The sequence below is a fragment of the Indicator indicator genome, chromosome 30 (assembly GCF_027791375.1).
Source record: "Indicator indicator isolate 239-I01 chromosome 30, UM_Iind_1.1, whole genome shotgun sequence".
Taxonomy (NCBI): domain Eukaryota; kingdom Metazoa; phylum Chordata; class Aves; order Piciformes; family Indicatoridae; genus Indicator; species Indicator indicator.
Window position 1 is genome coordinate 13525031 of NC_072039.1, and position 27860 is coordinate 13552890.

At 44.8% G+C, this 27860-nt stretch overlaps 1 protein-coding gene across 2 annotated transcripts in view; it reads right to left on the bottom strand.

Moving 5' to 3' along the window:
* The window catches only part of UBE2G1 (ubiquitin conjugating enzyme E2 G1), a 28965-nt gene extending 1529 nt beyond the window's left edge, over positions 1 to 27436 (bottom strand). The window contains exons 1-6 of one of the 2 annotated variants that reach the window (XM_054394495.1): positions 27299 to 27436; positions 13090 to 13192; positions 10057 to 10154; positions 8863 to 9041; positions 4729 to 4852; positions 1220 to 2505 (exon numbers count right to left, since the gene is read on the bottom strand). In XM_054394495.1, the coding sequence (XP_054250470.1) occupies positions 4766 to 4852; positions 8863 to 9041; positions 10057 to 10154; positions 13090 to 13192; positions 27299 to 27344 (513 nt within the window). In that variant the 5' untranslated portion in view covers positions 27345 to 27436 and the 3' untranslated portion in view covers positions 1220 to 2505; positions 4729 to 4765. Of the gene's footprint in view, positions 1 to 1219; positions 2506 to 4728; positions 4853 to 8862; positions 9042 to 10056; positions 10155 to 13089; positions 13193 to 27298 lie in introns of those variants that run through there. The other variant, XM_054394496.1, reaches the window with a different exon arrangement.
* Positions 27437 to 27860: the final 424 nt, after the last annotated feature.

The window sequence follows — 27860 nt, forward strand, 5'->3', positions numbered from 1 at the left end:
CTGAAGGTCTTACAGTCCCAGCTCCTGGGTGAGAGCAGCCAGCTGGGGTGCAAGAAACCTCACAAGCAATTTCATCAAAGGGGAACTCAGCTTCTGTCTGGGAATTCATAGCTCTGAGGTACTGCACACAGCTGCTGCCCAATTAAAGCAAATTTAACTAATGAGGTCTCACAGTAACTGGTTCCCATCTAAACATGGGTATTGGACACATCCATGTGGCTTTAACGCACCTGTAGAAGGAAGCACACCTTTACTTGTAAGGCTGCTGGTACTTTACCACAAGGCTCTGTTGTCCCATGCAGCTGGCTAGTGACTGTCCACTCCCCACACCCCCACCCTCAGGAACCTCCAACTTTGACTGTTGAGATGGTGCACAACAAGCTGAAGTCCAGCCAGCTAGGAAATCAACACTGAAGGCTTCTTAAAAGAGGACTCTTTAACACCGGAACTGAATTATAACTGGGTTACTCTGTGCTGTTAAAAGCCATGGTAAACTTGTGATAGAGCAGAGAATAGGCAAGAGGTTAAACTTCACAGAGGAAGTTTGCAGCCCAGAAGGCAACCCTAGCCTGGGCTGGATCAAAAGCAGGTCAAGGGAAGTCATGCTCCCCCTCTGGTGAGGCCTCACCTGGAGCATTGCATCCAGTTCTGGTGCCCCCAGCATAAAGACGACATGGAACTATTGGACAGGGGCCAGAGGAGGCTACAAAGACCATCAGAGGGCTGGTGCACCTCCCCAACAGGAAGAGGCTAGGAGAGTTAGGGCTGTTCAGCCTGGAGAGAAAGCTCCAAGGAGCAGCCTTCCAGTACCTGAAGGGGCTACATGAGAGCTGGGGAGGGACTTTTATAAGGATGAGGGGCAATGGCTTTGAGGTGGAAGTGGGGAAATGAGGAAGAAATTCTTTCCAGTGAGGGTGGGGAGACACTGGAAGAGATTGCCCAGGGAGGCTGTGGATGTCCTCTCCCTGGAGGTGCTCAAGGCCAGGCTGGATGAGGCCTTGAGCAACCTGGGCTAAGGGGAGGCGTCCCTGCCCACAGCAGGGGGGCTCAAGGTTCCTTCCAGCTACTCCCAGGATGAGTATTTGCTCACTAGAGAGCCAAAGGAGTGTGTTTTGGTTAGTTTTTAATCATTCCAAGGTGAAATACAGCATGTCAAAGCCAACAAATGGTTGCTGATGTGATGATGTTGAAGATGTTTGAGGAAGCTATGCTCCAACTGCAGTCACCCTTCCTCTTTCAATACTCAAGACAGCCAGCCTGACACATTATTATTGGAAAAAAATTATATTTTGGAAGAACTCACTACAGAAGGTGACAGAACTCCAAAAATCAAATTACATGAAAATATACATCGCCATTTTCTTTGTACATTAGGAGAGGGAAACTCTGAAGTAGAAGGCAGAGAAGATGAAGGGCCACAGAAGAGAGGAAAGGGAAAAAGGAGGCAAACTATTTTTGATACCAAACCCAGAAGTTCGTCATTTGAAAGCCTACAGCTGTGCATGCTTGAAGTCAACCTTGAGAAATAAAAATCAAGCCTCCCCCCCATACACCCCACCTCACAAACAGGCAATGAAAAAGGCAAAACCAAATTAAAATTCACCCACAGAAAGCAGCTCATTACTATCTTGGACTAACTTTAGTCAACTGAACTTCCAAATGAAAGCACAAGTCCCTTGGAAGTTAAAAATCCAACAGGCTGCTCAAGGGCCAGGATTATTGCTATACCCAATTCAACAAGTCTGTGCAATTGGGTTTAAAAAAGGGTGGGAAAGGAAAAATGAAAAAGCACCTTTGAGACTATGGAGGTCATCAGAAAAGAAGAGACAAGGAATTCATAGCCAATCCCGTCAGGGTTTCATTGGGGAAAACTTCAGGTCTGCTGAGGGAAGTAAAAGGGAGCACATTTCCAAACCCCCCAAAAAGATACTGAACTTTCATAAGCAAAAGATTTTAATTAAGCCTCAGTGGGTCAAAGGAAAATTAAGGTGGGTGGGAAAGAAAAAAAAAAAAAGGGCAAAACAAACCCCAAAACCTTTCTCCTAATTGGTTTATAGTTTAACATGCTTCACAAGTTGTGTTGGGTTGTTGCTTTGCTTTAAACTGATAGGAAACAATGAACAGGGGAAAGGAAAAACCTGCTAAAATCTTTCCAATGCACATTATTCTATTCCTACCTACAGACAGCATCGGTTGGTACAGGTGGATGTGTGGATGTACATGGACAGTAAATATATTATCCGGATCATGTTGTGCTATGTACACATCTTTACAATTCTTCCTGAAGGTTAAAGCAGTTTTTATTAGATTTCAAAATGCGTAATCATCTTGTGTTGGCACTTGTTAGGCTCTTGTCAGCATTGATAACTGGCATGTTTTATTGCAGCCCAGTTCCAGCCAGTGTTTGCCAACTTGTAACAACAGAAGTCCAGCAATAGGTGGGTAGAGTGCAGGAAAAAAAAAAAAAAAACAAAAAAAACAGTGCCATGTTTCTCAATTGGAGACCTACAAAGAAACCACAGGTATTAAAACAAACCCCCTCATCATCCTCAGTTATGGTAAAGAAGTTAAAGAGTGTTTCAAGCTCAAAGAGATAATCATCACTTGTGCAAGAACTTTACATACCTCTGGAGAGAAGATGGACAAATCCTACCTCATCACCCAAGAGAGACTTCAGTTAGTTCAGCACTCTGAACCTCCAAGCCCAACTATCAGACTGGCAGGCTCCCTGCCACTCATGCTGGTTGTCAAGCACAGTGTGGAAACCTCGAATTGTTCCCACACAGGGCTACAGCTTGGTCACTGCCTCTCCCATGCAGCATTTACTGTGAAGGATGGACTCTGCTTCCCCAGCCAGGTGTGGAGCAAAATGGCACACCATAGCTCCACAGCCAGGCTGTGCTTGTGCACCAGCTCTGTGGCTCCTTCTCACCCAATTCACTGCCCATCACTTACTTAGGAGTCACCAGGACTTAGAAAAGCTCTCAACACAGACGATTACTGAAATACTTGTCACGAGCCTTGCTTCACCATGGCCAAGTCTGACATGGCAACAGAGCTGAGGTTAGCTAAGGACACTCTGCAGCTTTACTCACAGCTACTCCCTTTCTCACAGAGAGAAAACACTGCATTAACAATTTGTACACCCTGGTTATAAGCAGCTGTATAAAACATTCAGTTCCTTTGCTTAGGCTTTTGATCAATATTAAGCTTTTTTCCATGCTTTCCCTGGACTGGAGAAAGCTCTGCTCAATCAAAGCATTCCTGCAGAGCAGAGACCACAGTGCTGGTGTGTCACAGATGGAGCCTTCCCCCACCCTTCTTACAACAGGATGAGAGAAAGGAGGATCTCCTGTACAACCCTGGAGAAGAAAAATCCACTAGCAAGAGCATTTAGCAAAGCTGCTGCAGTTGTTCAGACAGTACAAGCCCTGTAAACAACCACCAATGACGCACTGCTCCCCTCTCCAGCTTCTGTACCCTGAAGCTAACCAGCACTCATGGCTTTGGACTTCTCAGGCCACTTCATCTGCCAAAGCAATCACTGAGCAAAGGCAGCTTTGACAGGAATCTCTGTTTTGCTTTCAAAAGCAAGACTGGGCAATTACTAGCTAGTTGAGGAAGTTTTTCCTTGGCATACTAAGATTAAAGTGACCAAAGGCCAGGTATTTAAGGGCCATGTTTGAATACAGTTTCTTTTATAGGAGCTTTATTCATTATTATTATTATTACAGTAAGCCTCATTCCTCAATGAGGATGGGACTGTTCAAATTACAGCAGGTATCTTGAGTCATATCACATCAGCTCTTCTCAGGTTAGAACTTGTCCAGGCTCTCAGTTCAGTTTCCAAAATATCACTGCTTTGCTGAAGCTATTCCTAAGCCTTCATCAGCATAAAAGGTTTCTTGGCTGAAAAAAAACTTCCACCTTTCCTGATATTACTGAAGGGCAATAGCTCAGTTGATCCTTTCTGATATGCTAGCAGACATTCTAGTAAAATTCCCACCCAGACCTGAGCAAGCTTCCTAACAACCTCACCAGTGTCGTATTTCAAACCTACATGCAAAATGCCACCAATACCTGCATGGTATCTCCATAGAGCTGTCAGCATTTGAGACAGCAAGAATTTTTTTTAATAGTTAAAAAAGCATTCTTCACAATAATCCCAGAACCCCAGCACAGGGGGGGTTGGAAGGGACTTCTGGAGATTACCCAGTCCAACTCCCCTGCTAAAGCAAGGTACTCACAGCAGCTTGCCCAGGAGGACAATGGGGGGGTTTGGAAGCTCTCCAGACAGGGAGACTCCACAACCTCTCTGGGCAGCCTGCTCCAGGGCTCCAGCACCCTCACACCAAATAGGAGTTCCCTGATGTTCAGGTGGAAATGAAGGAATTATTCCTCCTCTTTCATTACAGCCCTGAGTGCTATTAATAAAGCAGGGCCAATACTGATAAAAGAATTTCAACTTCTGAACAGTGTAAATGCAAGAGAAGCTCCACAGCCTTGGCAGAAGGGGCTGCTCCTGCACTTGAAAATTAGTCTCTGGTATCACATACAGGCACAGAATTCCCCAGGGACCACACAGCTGACAAGAAAGGTCTGGGGGTTGATTTTGGAGGTTTGGTGGGATTTTTTTGTTTTTCAAGAAAAAAGAAAAATTAGTTCAGCACCACTAATGCAGGAAATTCTCACCTCAGGTAACTGACTTGTCTTGAGAGGGATACTTACCCTGAAAAAAGTGAAGCTACTAGCTGCTGAATAAGTGTCACTCAAAAGCAGTTTCTTGGCTTTTTCTTACACAGCGGGCAACTTTCCTTTTGAATTCTCCGTTTCTGTCTTCTCTCCATTCTTTCTGTAATTGAACAGACAGCTTTCAGATGTCAGTCCTACAACAAGGCACAAGCTCTAGGATGGCTTTTGGTGGTTACATCTGCAGGCATTGGCCATCTAGAATCACCTACATTTGCTTACAGTCCTTGAACTGGTCACTGAAAGCCTGTGACAGTCAGCACTTCTGAGAGCTTGCTGTGGGTTTCTCTCTAATCTGCTCACCAGCCAGTGAGGATGCAGCCTTTTTCCCCCTTGGATTTCAGGCATTTTTCAAGACTAACCTGGTGGCTACCAGTATATCACAACATCTAAATCTATTTACTTCAACCTGCAGAGTAGCAGCAAACTCCAATTGTAGACCACAAGCTCTTGTTAAAAGTTAGAGAAAATGTCCTCTACTGCAGTGCTGAGAAGTGACCCAGCTACTGTGGAGCCAGTAGTTACTCTGAGATTTTTAGGACAGTTTCATCTAGCCAGGACACTCCAGGATAGCAACACAGAGGTCACAGTATTCAGAAGTGGATCAGTGTCCTGAGAAAGACACCACCTTCTGGTTAGGTATGGCTGCAAGATATTGGTTCCACAAGAACGACCTTGACAGACCACTCAGCACAACTATGGGGATGGTCTTGGTGAAAAGGAGTTGATTTCAGAACTGCATAGATGAAAAACAAAGATAAAAGACAGGAAGACAGGCAAGAGGCACCCAGAGATGTGTACAGAATCCCAAAAACTCTCAGGAAAAAGTGCAGCGAGTTTTGAGCTTTTTGTGCCAGCCTCTTGGTGAGTTGAAAGCACAGGAGCATCATATGGCCTGCCTGACGTGCTGGGCACTGCCTTAGGCAAGAAGTGGTGGGAAAGTATAAAGAACTCCTTAGTTCATGAAGCAACTTCTATAGCTCTTGATTTTTGATACAAGCAACAAATTCTTACCACAAGGGTGAGGGAAAGGGTTAAAAACCCCACCACCAAACCACTAGTTTTACCCAAAGCTATCTAGCACACACCACCTTTTCATCCCCTGCATGGCATGAAGTTTGTGGCACATTTGAGGAGAACTGGCATATCCTAGCAGCTACCATCTCCAAGCTCACCTAGTGAGCTCTAAACCAGGACACCTAGCCAGTCAGCACACTGGCAGTGTCTAGTGCTTTCCAGTGAAAGCACAAATAAAGCTATTCATTAATTTGTTTTGTGTTTTTTTTCCCCCAGCAATTAATACAGCCAGCATTTGGTTCCTTGGAGTGGGACACAGGACAGCTTATAAAAGCTAGCTTAAGGCCAAGGAAAGCATTGAACCTGTGCTCTCTGAAGTTCAGATTCTTAGGTTTTGTTTCTACCTTTTATACTTGTAGCTCTATGAAGCCTGTCTTCAGAGCTGGATAGCAAGGAGAGCTTCTAATTTGGCAACAATCTCTCAAAAGCTCTCATTTTAAGTCAGAAACTGCTCTACTTGCTTCTCCCAGAACCTGTTCAGGCTCCTGTCCCTTGTTGTTGTCCTGCTCCAAGAGATAATTCCTTTCTCTAGGCAGCAGCTATATTCCCGGTTTCTGTAATGTTGTGACCTGCCTGTAAGCCCTTATGCTCTAAACTCATTTAAAACTAGAAATTACCCAAAGCAAGGCTGTCATTTAGTAACTGCCAAATACTGCTGTTGCACTGAACTTCCACTTATTCAACCAAGTAGAAGGCATCTTGACAGCAGCTCAAAATAAAAATACCTGAGCTGCTGATTCTTTGTTACCCTGATGAGTATTCTGGTGAATATGAAGAGGCTGCAGATGACAATCCAGCAGGAACAGCACATGAAGTTTAAAAGTTACTTGGAACACCTCTTACCACACTCAGAAAAACAATTCTTAACAACCCAAGTGATGCCTCAGTACTGTCTTCAGTCAGATCTGGATTTCAGTTCTTGGTTCTTTCAAGCTGGGCTAGAAAACACCACGTTTCATCAAGACATTTTCAACCTTTACCCTAAGGTTTAGGTAAACAAATTCCTATTTTTTTACCTAACATCTCTCTGAGGCAAACAAACAAAATCATTCCTCAAGCAGCAGACAGAGTGGTGCACAGCACAGAAAGATTAAAAGGCCTTTGATACTGAGATGGTGACAAGCTAAATGTAAAAACTTTCTCCAGTGTTAGGGCAGCTGCACTCAGCACACAGGAGCTTGTCAGCTGAAGAACTCTGACTGTACTTCTAGCAGTTCACTGACAAGCTGCTCCTTCCAGTGCTCTCAGGCTTGCCAGCAGAAAACATCCACATGTCTGAGGTTTTATTTCTACCAGTAAGGTGAGACAAGGGGAGGTCCAACACTCAAAAGAATGCTAAAACTGGGAATTCTTCACTGTAGCTTTGTGTTTGCTTTTCTTCCCCCATTAAGTTTGTTCCACATGAGACTATTTTCATGATGAGCTTCCAGCACTGCTCAAACACGTCTGGAAATACCAACAAGCACAGCAGACCAGACGTTTCAGGAAACTCCACTCCCACTCACTCTGTAGCAGGTAGGCCTTTGGGAAGGCATCACTAGCTTCACAGAGCAGGTTAGCATGCCTCTAAAAACTCTGCATCTTAAGATTACCATCTCCTTTCTCCCTACTCCCATAGTTAGAAGCCCTAGAACTTCTCCTCTGTGAGAGGACAGCATAGATTGGTCACTGCTGAACTACAAGTCAAGAGCAATTCGAAGTGTGCTGGCATACCTCAGCTGAATGGGGCCTCAAGTCTGCTCCCCTTCAGAAATTACATTTTTTTCCCTCCCCACCACAGATGGTTATCAGTCCAAATGTTGTTCTGCTATGAATGCAGCTCTTCTAGAGCTGACAGATGTGTTTACACACAGGACAGGCCATGCTTAGGGACACTGCTGCATGAGAACACTTCCACCTCTCTCAGGACAAAGCCCTCACTGTAGTCTTGTTCTTCATCACCTCTTAACCAGTAACTCCAGTCTGGCACAACACTTCCTCTGGAGTTCAAGACCAGATGCCCAATGAAGCTCATGAGCACATTCTCCAAGTACACACATGAGGAAGAAATTCCTTCCAGTGAGGCTGGGGAGACACTAGAGCAGGCTGCCCAGGGAGGCTGTGGACATCCCCTACCTGGAGGTGTTCAAGGCCAGGCTGGATGAGGCCTTGAGCAACCTGGGCTGGTGAGAGGTGTCTGCACTTGGCAGTAGAGTTTGGAATTGGATGAGCTTTGTGGTCCCTTCCAACCCAAACCATTCCACGAATCTGTGAATCTACAGGTCAAACCTACTGCTTTCATCTGTGATCCTAGACAACTTCTCTAGAGAGGTGGATGCAAAAAAGTCACCCCACCATGACACTGAAGGACCCCCCCACATTTTCTTCTCACATTCAATAGCTTAACAGATAAATCCATCTTCCAAAACAACAATGTTGGTTTGCTGTGCATAGCTGGAACCAAAAATGTTCCAGAAGATGTTAACTTCTACAGCTAAGTTTAATGGCAGAGGTAACCACTCCATGTGCACAGCCATTTTACAGCCAGCTTCCCTGAATTTAAGGCTGAAGAAGTATCTCTGTGCACTAGTTATCTACTATAAATAAATGTCTCATTGCACAGGAGAAGTTAAAGCATTGCCTATGAAAACTGACAGCATCTTCCCTTCTGTTAGCACCCTTCCAGGGTAAGGACTAATTCTGTTTCACACCATGACCGCTTTTACCAACAAAAAGCAGCCTGTGACATAAAAGGTTCTTCCAGAAACTACTGTTTGTCAAAAGTGTATCACAGAATGGCTCAGGTTGGAAGTGACCTCAGAGATTACCAACTCCAAGCCTCCTCCCATGGGCAGGGACACCTTCTGGACTTGGCTCCTCAAGGCTCATCCAGCCTGGCCCTGAACACCTCCAGGGCAGGAGGCATCCACAACCTCCCTGGCCAACCCAATCCAGAGTGTCCAGGAACAGGGCCGTCACCACATCCCTGGGCAGCCTGTTCCAGGTTCTCATGGCAAAGATGACAAACAGCAGACCAAGAAAAAAGGAAAATCTTACCGCTGCATCCACATTGGCAGGAGAATCACCATTGGGATCTGCCAGCATGGAAATGACACTAATCATGATGGTTTCCACTGTGTGAATGGGCAGCCAGCGTTCCTCAGGTTTTTCATACCCATATTTGTCTTCTCCAGGCTCGTGAAGAATTGAAATGCAAACATCACCATTCTTGTCAACTATAAAGCAGAACAAGGCATTTTTCAGTCATGATCAACAGGCTGGCAGGGCTTCAGCATACTTATGGAGCTGCTCATCTTCACTCCACCTAGGCTGGAAAGTTGGTAGTGAAGACACTTCATAAAAAAGGAAAGTCATTAACTGTTGCAGAACTGCATCTGTACCAAAAGGGCTCCAAGGAAGCCTGCAATGCTTGGACCTCAGGCAGACAGGGCACATAAGGAGTGAGAACTTCTAACATCATGCTGCAACTTTCAGGCTTCCACTAAAGCTTTTTCTCTTAAGTTCAGCAAACTAGAGTGATTTTTTTTCCACAGCAACAGCATCAGATGGATTTTACTGCAGTATATTGTACTATGATTGGGCTGCTGGAATTAGAAACTGCCTGACAAGTGCTCTGATATTTCCAGAACTGAAACTAACAGCAGGAAAACATTCCCTCTATCCCTTATCAGAGGAGCACTGGGTGGGTCTCCTTTCAGCTTTCAACCCCAATAATGACTTTAGAAACTAAAGAGCATTCCTCCTCCCTGTAAAAACCTTCTTCTTATCTATTTTACCTTCCCATCTACAGCCAGCAGTCCATAAGTAAATGGCACATTAGGAGTCATCTTATTTGGAGGGACTAAAAAATGCTGTTACTTCTTTTCACACTTCAGAGGACAGCCTTGGCCCTTCTAGATTGAACTGCCAAATTTGTAATACCAAGGTGAAATATTTGCAGGTAAAACAGAAGGCAGCTAGAAGTCAAGTTGCTTCTCAGATCAGAATTTCACACTTGGAAAAATAAAAAAATCACTGAGCAGCTACCAAGAATTCAAGAAGCTCCTTTCAGGAGCAGCCTCTCCGAGCTCTGTTAAAACTCCACCATGCTTACTGCTTCATTCTGAAGTGAAGATGGCAAAGTAAATGTTGAGTTTCACAATTCTAATAGGAACAGCAATGAATCCATTTGTCTTCACCACATTTTAGTTCTTAATGGCAGAAAGAAATCGAAACGTTGACAGTTCTTACCATTCGGATGCCAGATTTCTGTGATGAATTTCATTTTTGGTGGCCTCAGTGGGTAGTCTTTTGGAAAAGTAAGATGAGCCTTGAACACACCACCTTCACTGGGGAATCAAAAACATCTCAGTAGAGTTTCTTGTAAGCTCAAGTCAAAGAATGGAACTTGCAGATACACCAAAAACTCTTAAGTTGACCCCTTACACAGCTTAACATTATGTTGATAATTAACAGCACCAGCACTTCCATATGCAATGCAAATGGATTGAGAAGATCTTTTCACAAGACACTGCCAGCTCCCCAACTCTGTAGCTTTAATTAGAATTATGTTCCAGAGGGGAAAAAACACACACAAAAAAGCACTGCCAAGGAATTTACTATCTGGAATTACAACTTAAACTTCTCCTCCTAGTATATTTATTAACAGGGAAGATATGTATCTATTGCATTTAACCTCCCTTCTCAAGAACAACCCCTTAATCTTCCTCCTTTAGACACCTCAGCTCTAATTTCTTGCTCTCAGTCTGCAGCAGTGAGCCTCAATGGGAAATTAGAAAGCTTTACTGTCGTTCTACCTTTCTGAAAAGCCTTCCAAAAGTACCTTTTCAACACTAAGCCAAAAGGACTCAACATGGCAGTGATGTGTTCAGCATTACAGTTATCCATTGAACTGGGGAACAGTAAGAGTTAAGAGACTTCCAGTTCTTAGCTGGAGTTATAGCACATTAACTCAGACAAGTCCATTGTGTTTTTTTAAATTATCCAGGCTTTAATATTCGGGGACAGTCCCTTTTCAGGTGTGGGAAGGTCTTTCTTAAACAGAAAACCTTAGAGACCTTACTAATATACTATAACTACATATATATACACACACAGTAATTATAAACCCTCTGACATGTGCCCAGTTACTGTCACTTGTCATTGGGGTTTGTGGGAAAAAAAAAAAAAAGGAAACTGCAAAGGCAGAGATTCCAAAAACTGGAAGGTAACCTGCCAAGAAGGTGGCACAAGATGTGCAGCATGACAAGCCATTCCTCAGCAGCCACAGACACAAAAGAATTGCTGTAAAGACAAAGCTCTTGGGTGCAATGCTTTTTCCCCTGTGTTTCCAAAGCAGTAGCAGCCAGTATCTAAAGCCCACAGACTGCTGGGAAAATAGCAAGTTTCACCATCACTAAGCAAAGCTGTGCAATTCTAGTAAGTGTCTCAAAAAACCCCAAGCCAAACCCAAAATGCACTAGGTATGACTTGACTCTTAGGATAAAGCACCTGAGGGGATCTGAACCCACAGCATTCATTTTCCACAAGTTTTAGAAAAGGCAGGCAGTTTCCAAAGAATCCCAGGTAGGGTAAGAATTCCAGACACACTGACTACTTTAACACCCCTATGAGTTAAGACAAAGGAGAGTTGGTAGTCCCAAACCAGTTCAGGCATTTCTTTCAAAGTGAAAGAGTTGTTCTTTCCCTCTTTAAAGCAGCAGATCCTCAAGCTACCTGGGTCCACCCTCCTTGCAGGGAGCTTTAGAGAGCAATGAAGTCTCCCCTCAGCCTCCTTTTCTCCAGGCTTTTCTCCCTCAGCTGCTCCTCATCAGATTTTTTTTAACTACAGAAAAATACAGCTCTTGAATTGGACACATTAGAAACCAGTTAATGAAGCACAGCTGTCAATTAACGGAGATCAGTGCCATTTTCAGCAATATTGCTCATCAAGGGGTCAGTAGAGTCATGCTCTGAGTTTGAAGTCTTTAGGTAAACTGTGAATAAAGTAGGAGCAGGAATGAGATTCAAGTTTGAAACTGTTGAACCACCTGGTTAAGTTCAGCTCTCGTGTTCTGATGTCTTCATAAACAGAGCATGAAGAATTCAGTATAGTACTACCCTGAAAAGCAGCAACCAGAGACTAGAAAAGAACCTCAAAACAAGCTCAGCACCTTATTGAAATGGGGAAAACCGATACTGCTGCAACTTTTAACATCTAAGAAGGGGTTCAGCTAGAAGCAGGATTTCTTTACTGACAGTATTTATATAAATGGCCATAAGAATGTAATGGAGCTGTTCAAAAGAGGTCAAAGTTGGAGAACTCATCTTGTGCAAGACTTGAGAATCACAATGCAGTGAGATTGAGGAGAAGCTAAGCAATTTGATTACTATGCTTGAGCTCCTACTCAGAAGTCTGCAGACAGAGGCTTGCAACAACTTCAAGTTGGAAGTAAAATTGACCTCAGGAAAATATCACTGGGCTTTTTGTAACAGTAATTTACCACTGGAAGAGCTTAATGAAAGGGAATAGAGTTCATCAAGAGATACATTTAAATCCGACCTCCTCTGGGCACAGAGCCTTTTCCCAGGATCTAGAGCATGTATGTAACATTTATGAGAAAGAAATAATTCTCTCAGTTTTATATGATATAGCAGTGCAAAAAACAGTGAACTTAAGGCCCAGGAGAAAAAAAACAACTTACAGTATGAACTGCATGGGTTTGTGTTCACATGCCAAAACCCCAGACCTTAGGATAAAGAGAAAAGCTTTTTAAAGCCCACTGTGCAAGATTTGCCAACAGTTCAAATTTGATTAATACTGAAGGTCTCTGGGTCACTAGGAATTTCTCCCATCTCATGGTGACAGGCCTAGAGGCTAATTCTATGGTTTGCTGAAGGTTTCCCAGCTACATCCCATTTTAGTTTTTCCTACAACCACCAGCATGAAGTTGTAATGGTTTAAAATGGTACTGGCAGCTCAACTAGAGCCTTATAGCAATAACAGCAAATAGTGGATTTCACCTGCCTTAAATGGGTAAGACAACAAGCTGCATCTGAACAGAGCCTATTTTCTGATTTCCACCCAAGTACAAAGGACATTCCCAGGACCTCAAAGCACTTGACAACTTCTTTATAGCAAAGTCAGATATTTACAGGCATTTTACTAGCAACAGAACAGCAGCACCTAGCTTAGTATGAAGATTTGGGTTAACTTTTACTCACTTAGACCAAACTAGAACTAGGAAATCCAAGTTCAGGTTCTGTATAAGTGTCAGTACTTACTAGAGTGTATCTGGAGGACCAATAATAAGGACTTCCCATCGATAAAGATCATTGTCATCTATTAAGCCTGCTGAAAAGCCTTCCACTGGATTTTTGTTGAGCTCTGTGTAGAAAAAGAATTTAAGAGTGACTTTAGGTGTCTGATACATGTTCGCTGGTTTTGCACATGCCTCTATACCCAACCAAAAGATCACATGACTTGGCACCTACTGAGGGACTCATGGCCTGGGTGAAGACCCTCAGCTCCCTACCACACCCAACAGCATGCTGCCAGAGCTGAGATCCACCAGCTGCTCCAAACTGTCAAAGTCCATCAGAAGGGGGGCCAAAACACCTCAAAAGTGTAGGACTAGACACCAACAGGTATGTGTGCAAGTCAGGAAACAGATTTTCTACTAATAAAAAAGCCATACTGCTTTACAGGAAACCTGTGGAGCCAGATGAAACTACAGTCCATCTTCAACTCTAGGACTGAGAAGAGAAAAGCAAAGTCACATTATGCTTTTATTTAAAACTAGCATCCTGCTTTCAGATTCTGATGGAAAAAAAAAATTAAGACCTGTGTCCAGTGTATCCTTGACAACCATTTACTGCATGCTGAACTATTAGAAGAAAGCACAGAAGATAAGCTGTTAAGGTTTTGGGGATTGTATTTTGTTTCACACTTTTATCCACTAGTGATAAGCAACATAGGACTCTGCGTTCCAAGGCTACTTCATGCAGCCCTTGCCAGGTAGCAGGCTTAGCTGGAAATAGCCATGCAGAAAACCAGGCTTAGACATAGACTCCATTGAGTTTGTTTTCAGCTGGCTCCAGGAAAAAAGGACAAGGTTTGGAAATAAATACCTCATAGGAGTTCTGCCTAAAATTCACCGTGGAGGTGGCAATGGGGGAGAAAAAAGCCTTTTAACTGACAGCTATAGGTTAAAAACTAAATTTAAACACCGTATTGATATCAAGTTGAAATTCTTGATACAGCATTTCCAGCAGTACATAGAATGATAGAATGATTTGGGTTGGAAAGGACCTTGAAGATCACTTAGTTTCAACTCCCTGCCCCATCCAACCTAACTTTGAACACTGCAGCTGAAGCCTCCGCAAGTACTCTGGGCAACCTGTTCCAGTGCCTCACAGGGAAGAATTTCTTCCTAATGTCTCTTATCTAAGTCATGCTTCTTCCAGTTTGAAGCCATCACCCCTCATCCTGTCACTCTATGCCTTTGTCCAAAGTCCCTCCCCAGATCTCCTAAAGCCCCTTCAGGGACTGGAAGGCTGCTCTAAGGTCTCCCCAAACCCTTCTCTCCTCCAGGCTGAACAGCCCCAACTTTCTCAGCCTATCTTCACAAGACAGGTGCTCCAGCCCTCTGTCCATCTTTGTGGAAATAAAGTCCTGATGGATTTGGGGTATTTAGGATAGGGGAAGGTGAGAAAAAGTCATTTCTTCAACAGGTCACTAATTTCCAGATAAAATTAGGGGATTTTTGGTTAGGCTTACAGCTACTATTGCATTTATTTTACATCCTGTCAGACAACACGTGGTCCTCATTATTATATTCTACAGTACAGCTGGTCTACATAAACCCCCCTTGGTAAACCCAAGGCCTGCAATTTGTGTCGATTTTTAGGAATGACAGACTTGAGTTCAGAGGCCTTTGTGATACCTTCAGGTACATGCAGAAGGATTTCTCATAAGAACCTCATACCTTTATGGAGTAAAGGCTACCAGGAAGTCCAAACCCACTTGCCCATAAGATTGCAGACACTCTTTGCCAGTTAAGTTCTTAACTATTCAAAGCAGAGTTTAAGGGGCAGGGGGGAAGGGGAACACCAACAACCAAAAACAACCAAAAAACCCCACAAGCAGCAATCAGTTCAAGCCCTACAACAGAGGAGTAAGTCCACACAAGTTAAAAGGTGTGCAGCTCACTAGCAGCACCAAGGTCCTGGAGAAAGAGGCATTAGGAATACCTGTTTTATTTGGCCACTAGTAATTCAGAATCAAATCTGTTCAGAGGTAATTCAATGCTAAAATCCCCAAGAATGTATTGGAAGGGCTGCTCTTAAAGGCTGCTCAGCAGAGGGTTAGTCAACAAGGAGATCAACCATTTGTTCTCCCGAGTTGCAGGACAAAGACTTAGGTATTGAACCAAATACATATGTTCTCATGACAGTGCCTGAAACAAAAGGTGCTATTGCAGGCTGATTAACCAAGAGCAAGCCTCAAAACCAAAGCCCACAGCATGGCCACTGAGCAGGCCCAGTTTTCACCCTCCAGCATCTATGAAACTTGGTGGAAACAAGAGCATGGGCTTAAGTAACAACTCTAATTTTAGGTCAAAGGGGCAGAACTATTAGGCAAGTGTCTCAAATGACTTCAAGTTCCTTACTACCTCCCTACTACAGATATTCCTCCAGCAACAGATATTCAAAGTTCCACAACATCAGTAGTTGAACATAACCTGCTTTTTCATGCAGTCATTCAAAAGTTTAAATACTAGATTTGGGTATCTCACCTTACAACTTTCAGACTTGAATTTAAGCCTCCAAAACACAAGCTCCCTCATTTCTGAATTTTCCACAGGGAGAACATGGTTCATGCCAATCTCTGTGTAAGCTGCTCTAACTAAAGCTGCTCACATTTGCCAGTTACCACTCCTCAGTGATAAGACTGTAAACAAACCCACCAGGAGTTAAGACTCTAGCAAATTCAGTGTGCTTCTATCTAAATATACCACACTGTTCTCAAGTCCACCACATATTTTCTTCTCTGCTTCCTGATTCGTGTTATTTCAAATTTCTTTTTACATCTGTTTCAGCCTCCAAACAACATTCTTTATCCATGTTTTTCATGTACTCTTTCCCAGAAAAAGCCAGCTCTTGCACTCTGACTCATACGTAACCTCACAGCACTATACTGCAATAGATCTTACAAGAAGGAGTAAGATTGCTGGATGTCAAAGCTTGGAATGCAGAAAATCTGTAGACAGCCATTGACAAAAATCTGCAGTTATAGAAATCTGCTTAGTGGCTACTGCCTATAAAGCAAATAATAATGTTTCTTTTTTCACAGAAGGTGGCACCTTCTCTGCTTGGAGAAGGTTGCAATTTTCCTTCCACAGCTGCAGTACTGAAGCATAGTCAAATAGCCACTGCTTGCACAGATACTTTAGTCTGCAGTAAAACAGTGGCTATATGGGTAAAATTCAGGCCCCCTCTCCACTAGAGGTATGCAGAATTAGCATAGGCAAGTTAAAATTAACTTTTCCATCCAGACTATTTATGCTGAACTGCTGGTTGGCAGACAAAAAAGGAAGTCTCAGGAAAGCTTTGCACTGGGATGTGGAAAACATCATCCTTGGCTGCTTTATCATGGCTAGCTAAGAGCTGCTACCCATTAAAACACCTGCAAACACTGAAGCCTGGGGTTTGTTTGGGTTTGGCATTTCCCCCATGGCTATAGCCAATGCTGCATAAGGGAAAAGTTAACTAGTTAACTACTACTCTCTTACCCATCTCTTCATGAGTTGAGACTCACAGCAGGGAAATCCATGCACCCAAATCCCAAACCAACAGCAATGCCACCATGATGAGAGGATCACACAGTCACAGAGAGCTGCTGCTAGGCAGGGGGACTGCTACCCACCAACCAGAGCCCCTGGTGACAGTTGACAGGGCACTCAAAAAAGAGACACCTGTTCTCTGCATCTGTCATTTCCTACCAACTACAGCAGTTAACCACCTGCAGCCTGAACAGGAGCACACAGATGGGGAATATGCTTCACCAAGCAGAGGATTCGATTCCCTCCTGCAGGCAGGGAGAGGGGAAACAAGCTCTTAGTACAGGTCCCCTCCAAAACCCTGCTGAAGACCTAGCCTACAAGCCCTAGAAAAGCAGAGAAATCAGACACCTACAAAGAAACAGATCCTTCCACATTTTTTCCCCTTCATTTTCTTTTGAGATTTTTTTGTTTAGCTACAGCTATGTTAGGCTTTTAAAAACATAAATGAACACATTAACACATTCCCATCGTATCTATGACTAAATGAGTGCAATTTACCTGCTCCTGCTGTGTATTACACTCTATGGTTTAGTCTTTCTGCCAATATTTTCTTCATTTCTGATAGATTAACAGAATTTTTTTCTTCCTAAAGGAAAAACAATTCTTGCATTCAGTCTAGAAGCAATTTCAGGTAGAGTCCTTCACAGCTCAAGCAGCAGCCGACAGCCAAAGCAGCACAAACCTGGAGAGTTGCCAAGCAGCACCATACCGGCAGCAGAATCCTGTGACTGCTCATAAATTAGACATTCAGTTCCTTTAATCCCAGTTCTGAACCAATACCTGATTTGGGAGGTGAGGAAGACTAAAGGCCTATAATCCAACAGAGCAGTTTAAATCGAGCAGACTCTAAAGGCCAATGCCCACTCTCCCATTCAATCTATCCACAATACAGTGCTCCTTTAGCAGTGTAGCTCTTACTAAGGCTGAACTAAGTCACCATGGCCCTAAGCTTGAGTCAACACAGTATCATAAACTGGGCTTCCAGTTCAATGTTTAGTTTACACCAAGCTACTGCCTTTATATAAGCCAAGAGACTTTTGCCAATCCAAGAGCAAACCAGCATCAACAAAAATGACTAAGCAGAAAGAGACCCATGGCTATGTGGAGCAGCTATGTATGGCATCTAAACTTCTCAGCTTGATGTTTTGCCCTGCCAGCCACTGCACAGGAACACGTCAGAGTATTTTAAGCTACATTGCAGTAAAAAGCTTTCAAAAATATAAGCTTCTACATTATTAGCATTAGTCCAGGAGCTTCTAACAACAGTACAGCCCAAAGCACCTTCTCCTAGCCACCTTCTCCATAGCCCAGGCTGTGATTTCTATGTACTTACATGACTTAACTGAAGTCAGCTATGCTTTTCAAGACTCTCCCTTCTGCCTGCACAGCCAAATGGAAGCCTCCAATTCTGGAAGATTAGAGCTAAGATAATGGTACAAGTAACATGATCTCCTTGCACAGATGTACTCCCAGAGGTCTCCATACTACCTGCCTTCATCAAGCTCATACAAAGAGTTTAGACAAAACGTAGCACAAGATATGCAGATACTCCTGGTAGCCACTTCAGCAGTCACAATTAAGATAAAAACTATTCTATCTCATGACACTAATTATCTTGGAGTGAGACTGAAGCAGTAAAGACAAACCTGTCTTAAGGAGAGATTCTTCCAACCAGTTCAGTAGCAGCTTTAGACTTGACTCAACTTCAGCCTGGCAACTAATCTGCACTGCTCCAAGCATCATGCCCTGTTGGTAAGGGCAGGATGTTGGTAAGGACTTCTACAAACCAAATTCTCCTCTCAGTTCAGAGAATTTCCAGGAAGGGCTGCACAGTTACAATTAACAAGAAAGCCACTCACAGAGGTCATCTCAGCACAGTGCTACAGAGCTTTCTACACTGCTGCAGCAATGTGCTTTGCTTGCCACCTCCTCAGCTATACCTGTAAAGCCTTCCAAGGTTTTAGGATGGAGGCCGGCCAAGGTGGGGTTTCTTGTTTGATATTTAGTTTTTACTCACAATCATCCTCATAATCAGGGCCACAGTTCAGCTCTACAAACAAGAGGGCTGCACTAGCCAAAGTGAAGAGACAGAAGCTCCTCTAACTGAACTCCAGTACCAGAGAAACCCAACTAGACAAACTGTTACCAGTGAGGTGCCCCATTATTCTAGACATAAGCTAATAACAGTTTCTTGACTGGGTATGCTGTGCAGCTCAGTGTTCACTTGAGTTACAGCATATCTGAAGGCAAACAACTGGAAGTTTCAGTTAGCTACTGAGTTGAAAACTGACCTTAAAGTAATCAGAAGCTTGCAGGTCTTTGGTAACATCTTGGTTCTTAAGGAGTCAGATGTAAATCAATGGAGGTGGACACCAATAGACCTTGTCAGTGCTCCTTTAGACAGTCTCAAAAGATTTCATAGCCAGCTCGCTCACACAGCCTCAGTTAGACACCAGATAGTAGCTGCCCCTGCTTGACTGGCAACCCAGTTTACCTAGCCCACAATCTGCTCCCATGCACCATTTTACCTGGGAATCAAAGAACAGGAATTACCTATTTTAAGACATTTTCATTCTGCAGCACCCTTCATACATAGAAGCCTTTTCTGTCCTTTTCCAACATCCAGCCTTACCATACAGAGGAGAAAGGACTCTTTCCCCCTCCAAATGATGTGTTTGCCGTTAAGCAAATGTCTAAACTCAGAAACAAATACCTGTGGAGCAGTTACTAGTAAATTAGTGCTTACTAAGCCCAGAACAATATTGTCTCAAGATGAAGGTGGTGGTCTAGTTCCTTTCCTGTCCAAACCAGCTTCCACAGAGCACTGGAAATACAAAACACCCTGATGAAAAACTTCAAATTTTGTAGTATTGTTTAAAATTTTGAAATAGTTCTGCTATCAGAATTAAGATTGTCAGCAGTCAATGTAGAACATATGTCCAAATTAATAGAAATCAGGTCATTTTGTTAGAAATTCACAGTAACTGTTTCCTGAAGAGCATGCTCTCTGGCTCACTGCTTGAAGCATGCTGTGTATCCCATCACACTGGCACAGAGCAGTTATATCCCTCAGGTTAAAATGGAGGTTGAACTATGGGTCTGTTAAAAAAAAAAAAAAAGAAACTAAACCAAGAAAATAAAAAAGACCCCACCACACCGAAGCAAAACAACCCTTCTCAAAATGGTCTGAATTTGGAGGGGGAAGTGGTATGAGTAAGGGAAGAACAAGGATAAGCAAAGAGAGAACAACCCTGGATTCTGAAGCCCACATCTGAAAACAAGGCAGTATGTCACCAGGAAACACTCAGTGGTTTGCCCGAGAGTAATGTGCAGAGCTGGGCCACACTCCTCTTTCACCCTCAGTGCAGCAGAAACACCGCCTTCATTTTCTCCTGATGTGTGTTTCCAGACAAGTATTAGGCAGGTACATGCCTGTATTTGAGACTCACTCTCAGCAGCGTTCAGCAGAGACCTTGCTGAAAGTCTGGTTATCTCATTCCAAAGCAGATGTCAAGAGGAGGTCAAATGAATTACACTCTACCTGTACTAATTTCTCTCACCTACAAATCTTCAGCTGTTTACTGCATACAGCTGCCAGGATTTACCCTAGTTGCTAGTCTTATCATATGAGTTAAGCATGGACAGCAGAAGTTAACCAGCTTCTCAACAGCTGTCTGCAAATTACCAATGCCACAAATAAAGTCCATCCAAGTGTCTTCTGAGCAGTTATACACACAAGTCATGAAGCAGCACTGTTGAAGCTAAGAGCTCTGGGATGAGTGGGTTCTCCACTGGGGAAGAGATTCTAGGAAATACACTAGAAAGCCTGGATCACAAGACTATGCCATAGGGAGCTGTCAACATCTAAAGAGTTCAGCAGAAGCCTTCCTCATCACATGCTAAGTTTCTGTGCAAGGTAAGGACATTTCTCCAACTTTTCTCTCTCACTTATAATATGAAGAGCAGGCTTGCATATCCTAATTTAAGATGATATTCAGAAGTTTTAAGACACTTCTCTAAGTGACTCCTGACAGCAGCATCTTTCGTATCAGCACTAAGTACAAGCCAGCTAAAAAAAAAAAAAAAAAAAAAAAACAAACACCACAAAACACCTTCCAGCTTGACCTCCTAGGTGCTGGGATGCTGGGATAACTGCATGCACATAAGCTTCCTTTGACTAACAATTTCCCTACAGAAAAACTGTATGGGAAACCCTTTACCAAGGGTTTCTATCATTCTAAACTCATAGCAGCATGGCTAACATTCACACCCAGGAGAACAGTTATTTTTGTGGAATCCTATTTCAATCAGATTGCTATACTTAGTGTTCTTGCAAGGGCTGGATATCTGATCTCCCTTCCAGCTGATATGCCTTGGACCTGACAGCAGGAAAGAGAAGCAGATATGAACACTTACACTTGGAGAGTGGCCTAAAGCTCAGATCCACTACATTCTGTAGGTGAAAGATCTTGCCAAGACCAGTCTAAGGACAGATACCCACACACCACTGAAAACTGCAGCACATAGCTGGTGCAACATGGTGATAGCACAGGCCTGCACGCAAAGGGTCACCCAGATTCTGTTCCCATATGCTGGGACAAAAAGCAGACACTGAGCTTCAGGAGTCACACGTCCCCTTCCCCATCCAAGCCACCTGCTCGTCTTTCTCCAGGCACCTAAGTTTGTACACTATCTTAGCATTTGGTTAGTTCATACTTTCAGAACAGCAGCCACCTTCCAGTGCAGCTCCACTTTGTTAGAACCTAGTCACTGTGCTACAAACAAAATGCTGTGTTTTAGATCAAAAGAGAGATCACATTAAACACACCAGAAAAAGCAAATTCAGCACAATGTCTTTCATGCCAACAAGTTTTACCTACAAAGTTCACTTGTTTTCAGACTGGTTAGGAAAGGGCATTGGGAAGAACTGAAAAACAACTTGTACTAACCACAAACAGGACCAAGTAATTCTGTCCCAGTTGGATGTATGTGCTCTGTTCCGAGCCTTTCTTGCATTAAAAAAGTAATGAAGAGATACAGAAGAGTCAAGGCAGAATCCATTGTAATTATAATACATGCTTTTATCTTAAAACTGTTCACTCCTCTTGATTTATCTCAGATCGGTTTCACTTAAACCAAAAAGAAATTGCTAACAAATCAACAAACCCTTACAGTTTCCAGTTCTTCAGCAGTTAACTCCAATACCACAGAAGGAATCACTATCAGTCACAAAGCAAGAGACTTTAGTGAGATGTGTGATTTTAAAATCTCCATCCATAAAACAGGAATTATTTTAATGAAAGTATTTTCTCAATGGGATTATTTTTTCCTCCCTACTTCACAAGATCTCTAGCAGCATTTTACCATTCACTATTCTCTAATCCAACAGAAAGAAATCTATCCACTGTTAGATGTTCATACTTCCGTGTAACTTACAATGCTTTGCTTTCGGGGAAGCAGAGAAGGAAAGAACTCAAATTCCAGTGACAGGTTCTTTCCCTGAAAGGTTCATAAGCTGAGCTAGCCAGAGCCAACTGTCTGACTGGAGCCACCCCATCAAAAAGGAAGCTCATCAAGGTTGTTACTGCTTCATCCTGTTCAAGCAACTGGTTGAGTCATCAAGCCCCTCCATTCTGAGGTTTAGCTAAGCCTCATTGCCAGCATCCCTGAATTTTTGCTCATGGGAATATGTCATAAATATTGTTTTCTTTGAAGAGGCAGAGCTCAGCTTGTTTCTGCAAGAGGAACATTTGGAAAACTAACACATGCAGTTAGTGAAGTTTGCTACAAGTCACATCCATCATGTCATTTGCAGAGCAGAAATCGATGCTGCTTGTGCTGTCCAGACTGTAGTCACTAAGAGAACTCGTGTTTCAGTAACAATACCATTGTAAAGTCAGCATGAGCAAGGTAGCATCCTCACAAGTAACAGGATTATCTCACCTGTCATAATACACTGGAAGAGCATTAAGGTGAGTGGCACACATGCTGTATCTAAGCACTCCCAAAATCATCACAGCAATGAAGACCAATAGTTACCTGAAAATAGGAGTCCTTAAATTTTACAGGGGTGAGGTGGGATTATAGCATTTTAGGTGGTACTGAAATTAAGTTTGATATGTCCAGGACCCTGGAGTCTTAACTGTTCAGGGTAATACAGAAAGTCACTGACCATACAAAGAGATCTCTCCAAGGAAGAGAACAGGCAGACTAGCAGCAACTCAGTATTTCAGATCAGTGCTGTTCAAACGATTATCTCTGACAAACCTACAGTACGCCCATAAGTAGCCAGCACTCAACTGTAAACAAAGGCTCATGTTGGGATAGAGAATTAGCATGGATTTTTCTGTATTCTGAGTTGGGGAATATGCACAAGACAGTATAACTGCAGCCAGGAAGGGCAGGGTTATTCCCCTCTTCCCAGTGCTCCATGGTTATATTGTTAAAGAGGACTCGCTCTTCTAGTTTCACTGTGCTACCCATTTAACATGTCCTCCCTACATGAATTTTCCTGGTTAAACTAGACAAGTCTGCCTACTCTTAACAAGTCCATGTCAGCAAGGATTTGGGAAAGATGAAACAAAAGCATTCAGAGAAATGCCTCAGCCTGCAAACCCTTGGGCTTGACAGCTGTGGAGACTGGAAGGGAAGCTTTATACTCTCAGTTGTCTGCTGTCTCTTTTTAAAGAGCAGTAAGTTTGTGGCTCTGGAGAGAACACATTTTATCCTCCCCCCCACACCTCCTTGAGGGCAAACCCCGTTTATTGAATTTTGAGACATTTCCAGAAGCTTCTACAGCTTACAATTAAATTGATTTGAGAAGGAACAGCTATTTAACTTCACATATCCATACAGATGAACCTTCCTTCAGCTCTAGCTGAAGAAAGTCAGAGATCCTCACTCACCACTTCCTTTAAACACTTGAAGAAAACAAATGAAAATTACCCAAAGTTCTGACTGTTGAGATTTGAACTGTTCTTGTACCTAAATGGGAGTAAGCCCAAGTCAATATAAAACCAGCTACTATACTAATTCCCTGGTGATATAGTTGAAGGTTTCATTAGCAAAGGCATTGTGAAGCTACTTAACATTTGGGGAAAACAAAACCAAAAAGAACACCAATCCACATCCAGATGGTGGGTTCTATTTTGTGGCTGCCATTACATATCCCTTCTCTTAGAGCATCAGCAGCACCCAGAACATGCCACTTAGCTGACAAGCATTTTGCATATATGGTGCTGTGCTACATCACCTGCTCAAGTTACAGTGTGAACTGCCTCACTCCAGAAAAAAAATAGAAATGTCTTCATATACAGAGCAACCTCAGGTTATGTTGGCAAATTCTGTTCTGTCCTTTTGTAAGAGCCTTGGCTTTAAGTCTCACTGACAACCAAAAAGTACTAGTTGACCTTCACTTCAACAAAGTCTTCAAGAATTAAAACAACACCTTTTTTCCCCTTTATTATGAATGCCTTTATTAAGAGCCAATATACATGGAGAAAAAATAGGGAATCACTTAGAGAACTACTTTTTAACTTTCATTTCTCCTCCTGTCATTCTTCCCCCCCCTCCCCCCAACTTGGGTCTCACCCAGTAAGGGGTTTTTATATTCCTCAACTGCTCCACCATTATGTGGGTTTCAAATTCCTCCTTCAGCCTCCCTCCACTTTTGGATATCTTGCTCCCAGTCTAACACCTTCACTTCAGACCTCTTGTGCTTGAATAATTCTAATGTGATGAGTGATCTAGAGCAATTTAAGCTAGTTTAGATCATGTAACTCGTATCCACTGCCTGTTTGCTGTCCTCCAAATTCCAACTACTAGGCACAACCCAGTGACTCACCACAGTTGATACAACGAAAAGCTGCATGTAGCTGCATGGGACTGAAGTATCAGCCCCACCAGGGCAATGAATATCACAGTGTTGAGCTTTGTTTTGAGGTAGAGTGTAGGTGTAAACAAAGGGGCACATTGGAGCAGTTGAGACTTGGAAGACAGCAGTAGGGAAAGAAGATCAGACATCATGAAGCTCAGTCTCTGCATTGCAACTTCAAGTAGCCTGCCATTAAATAATACAGTGCGAGTCTAGTTTCAGCTCAGTTCAGATGTTGCTTAGGTTATCACACATGGAAAAAATTATTTTCTTTCTCAGGTCAGTTACTTCAGACGAGACTTCTGAAGAGTTCAAGACTCTTCTTCAGTACTCACAACACAACTACTTTTCAACCTGGTTTTGGTAGTTTGCGTAAATGTATCTGAAAGGATACCAAAGGTACTAATATTACTGAAAACACTAAAACCACATAGAAGAGTTGGATGTTACATGCAAATACTTCCAATAGTTGAATAATTACAGCTGAATCAGTGTCATTAATAGGGGCAACTGGAAAAGCTTCCCAGTTTTTAACTATAACACATCTTCAGAAAGAAAAACAGAAATGAGCCTCCAAATCTAATAGTCTACACATCTACTTACACATCCAACCAGCCGGTACTGACAGAAGGTCTTGAGACCTCACAAGACAAGGAGAAAAACATCCCTACACAACAAAAGCCAATGCTTATTATAAAGCCAATGCTTATTATAAAGCGGTTTCAACTAAATGTCAAAACTTTCTATCTCAGAGCACAATTAGTCAGATCAAAGAGAAATTCCAGGCAGCCAAAGAACTCTATTAGGTTACCAAATCTTCATGTTTTTGGCAAGTTCGAGAGCAACCATTCTACACTACTGCTTCCCTACAGGGATCATTTACAGGGAAGAGCAGCTTTGCATCAAATCCAGTCTGGAGCTCCTGCAGTAAGCTTATACCTACTGTCATTATCATATGCAGACTCCTCATAATGTCACTAACAACCTCAGCACCAACAACCTGCTTGTGTTCAGGAGTACGTATGAAGTTTTGTTTTTACTCTCAATGGGGTAAAAGAATCCTGTGCTACTAGTTACCATGTTGATGTCTATCAAACTTCTCATCAACTAAAACTAGAAGATTGTGCTGGAAACATCATCTAGCTTGCTGGACCTGGTTACACAACTTCACCTCCTTCCAGCGAACAATGTTGGGTTCCACTCTCACGCTTTCCAAGACACAGCTGAGGTCCCCGACCAAAATCCTCCTCCGGGAATTTCCGCAGCACTTTGTGACCCCGTCCTTTGTATGGCCACTCAGCAAACTTCAGCCAGCGCTCTATTTGTCCGAGTTTAGGTACACCTAACACACATTTCCTTATCTGAGTATGAGGCAATTTTTACGTAAGGGCCGAAAAAGGCAACCAGATTCGCCCCAGGTGCCGGGCAGGCCTGTGCGTTTCTTCGGGGGGATTACATTCTGCCGGCCACGGAGATCCAGATGGCAGAGGATGCGGGGTACCGTGGGGGATGGAGAAACGGCAGCTGCGGGTCGTTTCTCTTTAAATCTGGCAGCCAGCGACACATGGAGCTGCATTGTGAGCCACGCCGCCCGGGCGGCCCCGCGCATGCGCTCGCCCGGGCCCGGCCGAGCCGAGCCGAGCCGAGCCAGTTCCCCTCAGCAGCAGCGGCCCAGGCAGGGCCAACGCGCTCGGCCGCCCGCCCGGGGACAAAGGGAGAGGGCGGGGGAAAGCGACAACGACTGGCGACGTGGAGCCAAGCTGCCACCCCGCTCTCCTCCGCCGCGAGCCCGGCGCTCCAGTCCTTCCTGTCTCCGATTCCAGCCTCCCAACTCCTCCTTCCCCGCACCCGTCCCGCCCTCTCGCCCCCGGCGGACCCCCCCTCGCCACAGCAGGCAGCCCCGATCCCCCTGCGCAGGGCCGGCCCGATCCACCTGGATTCCAGTGTTGCCCGGTCCTCTCTCCCCAGTAACTGCCAGCAGTCCCCGATCCTTCTCCTGACAACAAAGGGGGAAGCAGCCTCCCCCTACCGATCCGCCCTCCGCGGCGCAGGGCACGGGAGGTGAAGGTGGGAGCCGGCGAGGGGAAGCGGGACGGGGGCACCTCAGGTCCCCACAGGAGGTGTGCGTAGCAGGGCGCTTCACCCCGGGCCTGAAGTACCGTTTCCAGGAGGGGGAACCCTCCCTCCTCTGCTTCTTTACGGGGCCCTACAAATAGCCCCTCACACCGCGGAGACTTCCCCGCGCACATCCCCCACGCTACGGGGAGAAAAGTTCCAGCTCCCTTCTTCCCATTGCTCCGGAAAGACAGGGCCGCGAGAGATCGGGGAAGCTGCCAGGCGGGGTTGGGGGAAAGAGGAGAGTGGCACGGGACAAGCGAGCAGGCCGTTGCCAACCCCCACTTCCCTACCGGGACGGGGCAGCGAAACGCTCCCCCCGAGCCATGACGGCCCTCCGCACCCCTCCCCCCGGCTCCCCCAGCAGCGATCGCCAGGCAGGCTCCCCCTCCCCCTCTCGGCCTAGTTCCTTCAGCTCCCGGCTGGGCAGGAGAGCGGCGAGATGGGGGGGGCCGCAATCTCCCCTTCCCCCTCACACACACCTCTCCACACACCCCGCCGCCCGCCCCCTCCTCCGAGACAGCGCCCCCTCCCCCACCAAAGGCCCCGGCCCATCAGAGGCAGGCCGGCCTCTACTCCCCTCCCCGCCGCTCCGCCACCCACCCCCTCCCCCCGCAACGGATCGCCTCTTTCCCTACCCGCGGGATCCCAACCTGGTTACCTGCTAGTTGTCTCCGCAATAGCAAGGCGGACTGGAGCTCCGTCATTCTCCCCGTCTCTGCCTGGGGAGGGAGTCCCGGCAGCGGCGCGGAAGGCGCGGCTCCTGGTGTTGCGAGAGCCCGAGGCGGCGGCGAGTGGCCCTCAGCCCGCCCGCACCGCGACCCACGGGGGTCTGGCTTCGCGCCGACCGCCGCCACAGCACGCGGGGTCCCTGGCAAGGGCGCACGGCCGTGGTCCGTGCCGCCCTCCTCCTCCTCACCACCACCGCCGCCACCTCCTCCTCCTCCCCCCGCCCGCCAGGAATTTCACTGCACTTCGGGCCGCGGCGCGCAGGCGCACTCCGGAAGGCCCGCCGGCCCTTCCGCGACGCCATCTTGAGAAGGGGATGCAGGGCGCGGAGGCGGAGCTAGCCGACCTTCGGCCGCCATCTTGAGAAGGTCTGCGTAGGGCGCCTTGCCCGCCCCCTTCTCCTTCTTTTAAAGCCTTAGGCAGCAGTCCGGGACCTGTTGCTGAGGAGGAGGAGCACCGCGCTGTCCCTCCACAGCAGTATAGGTGTGTTGTTG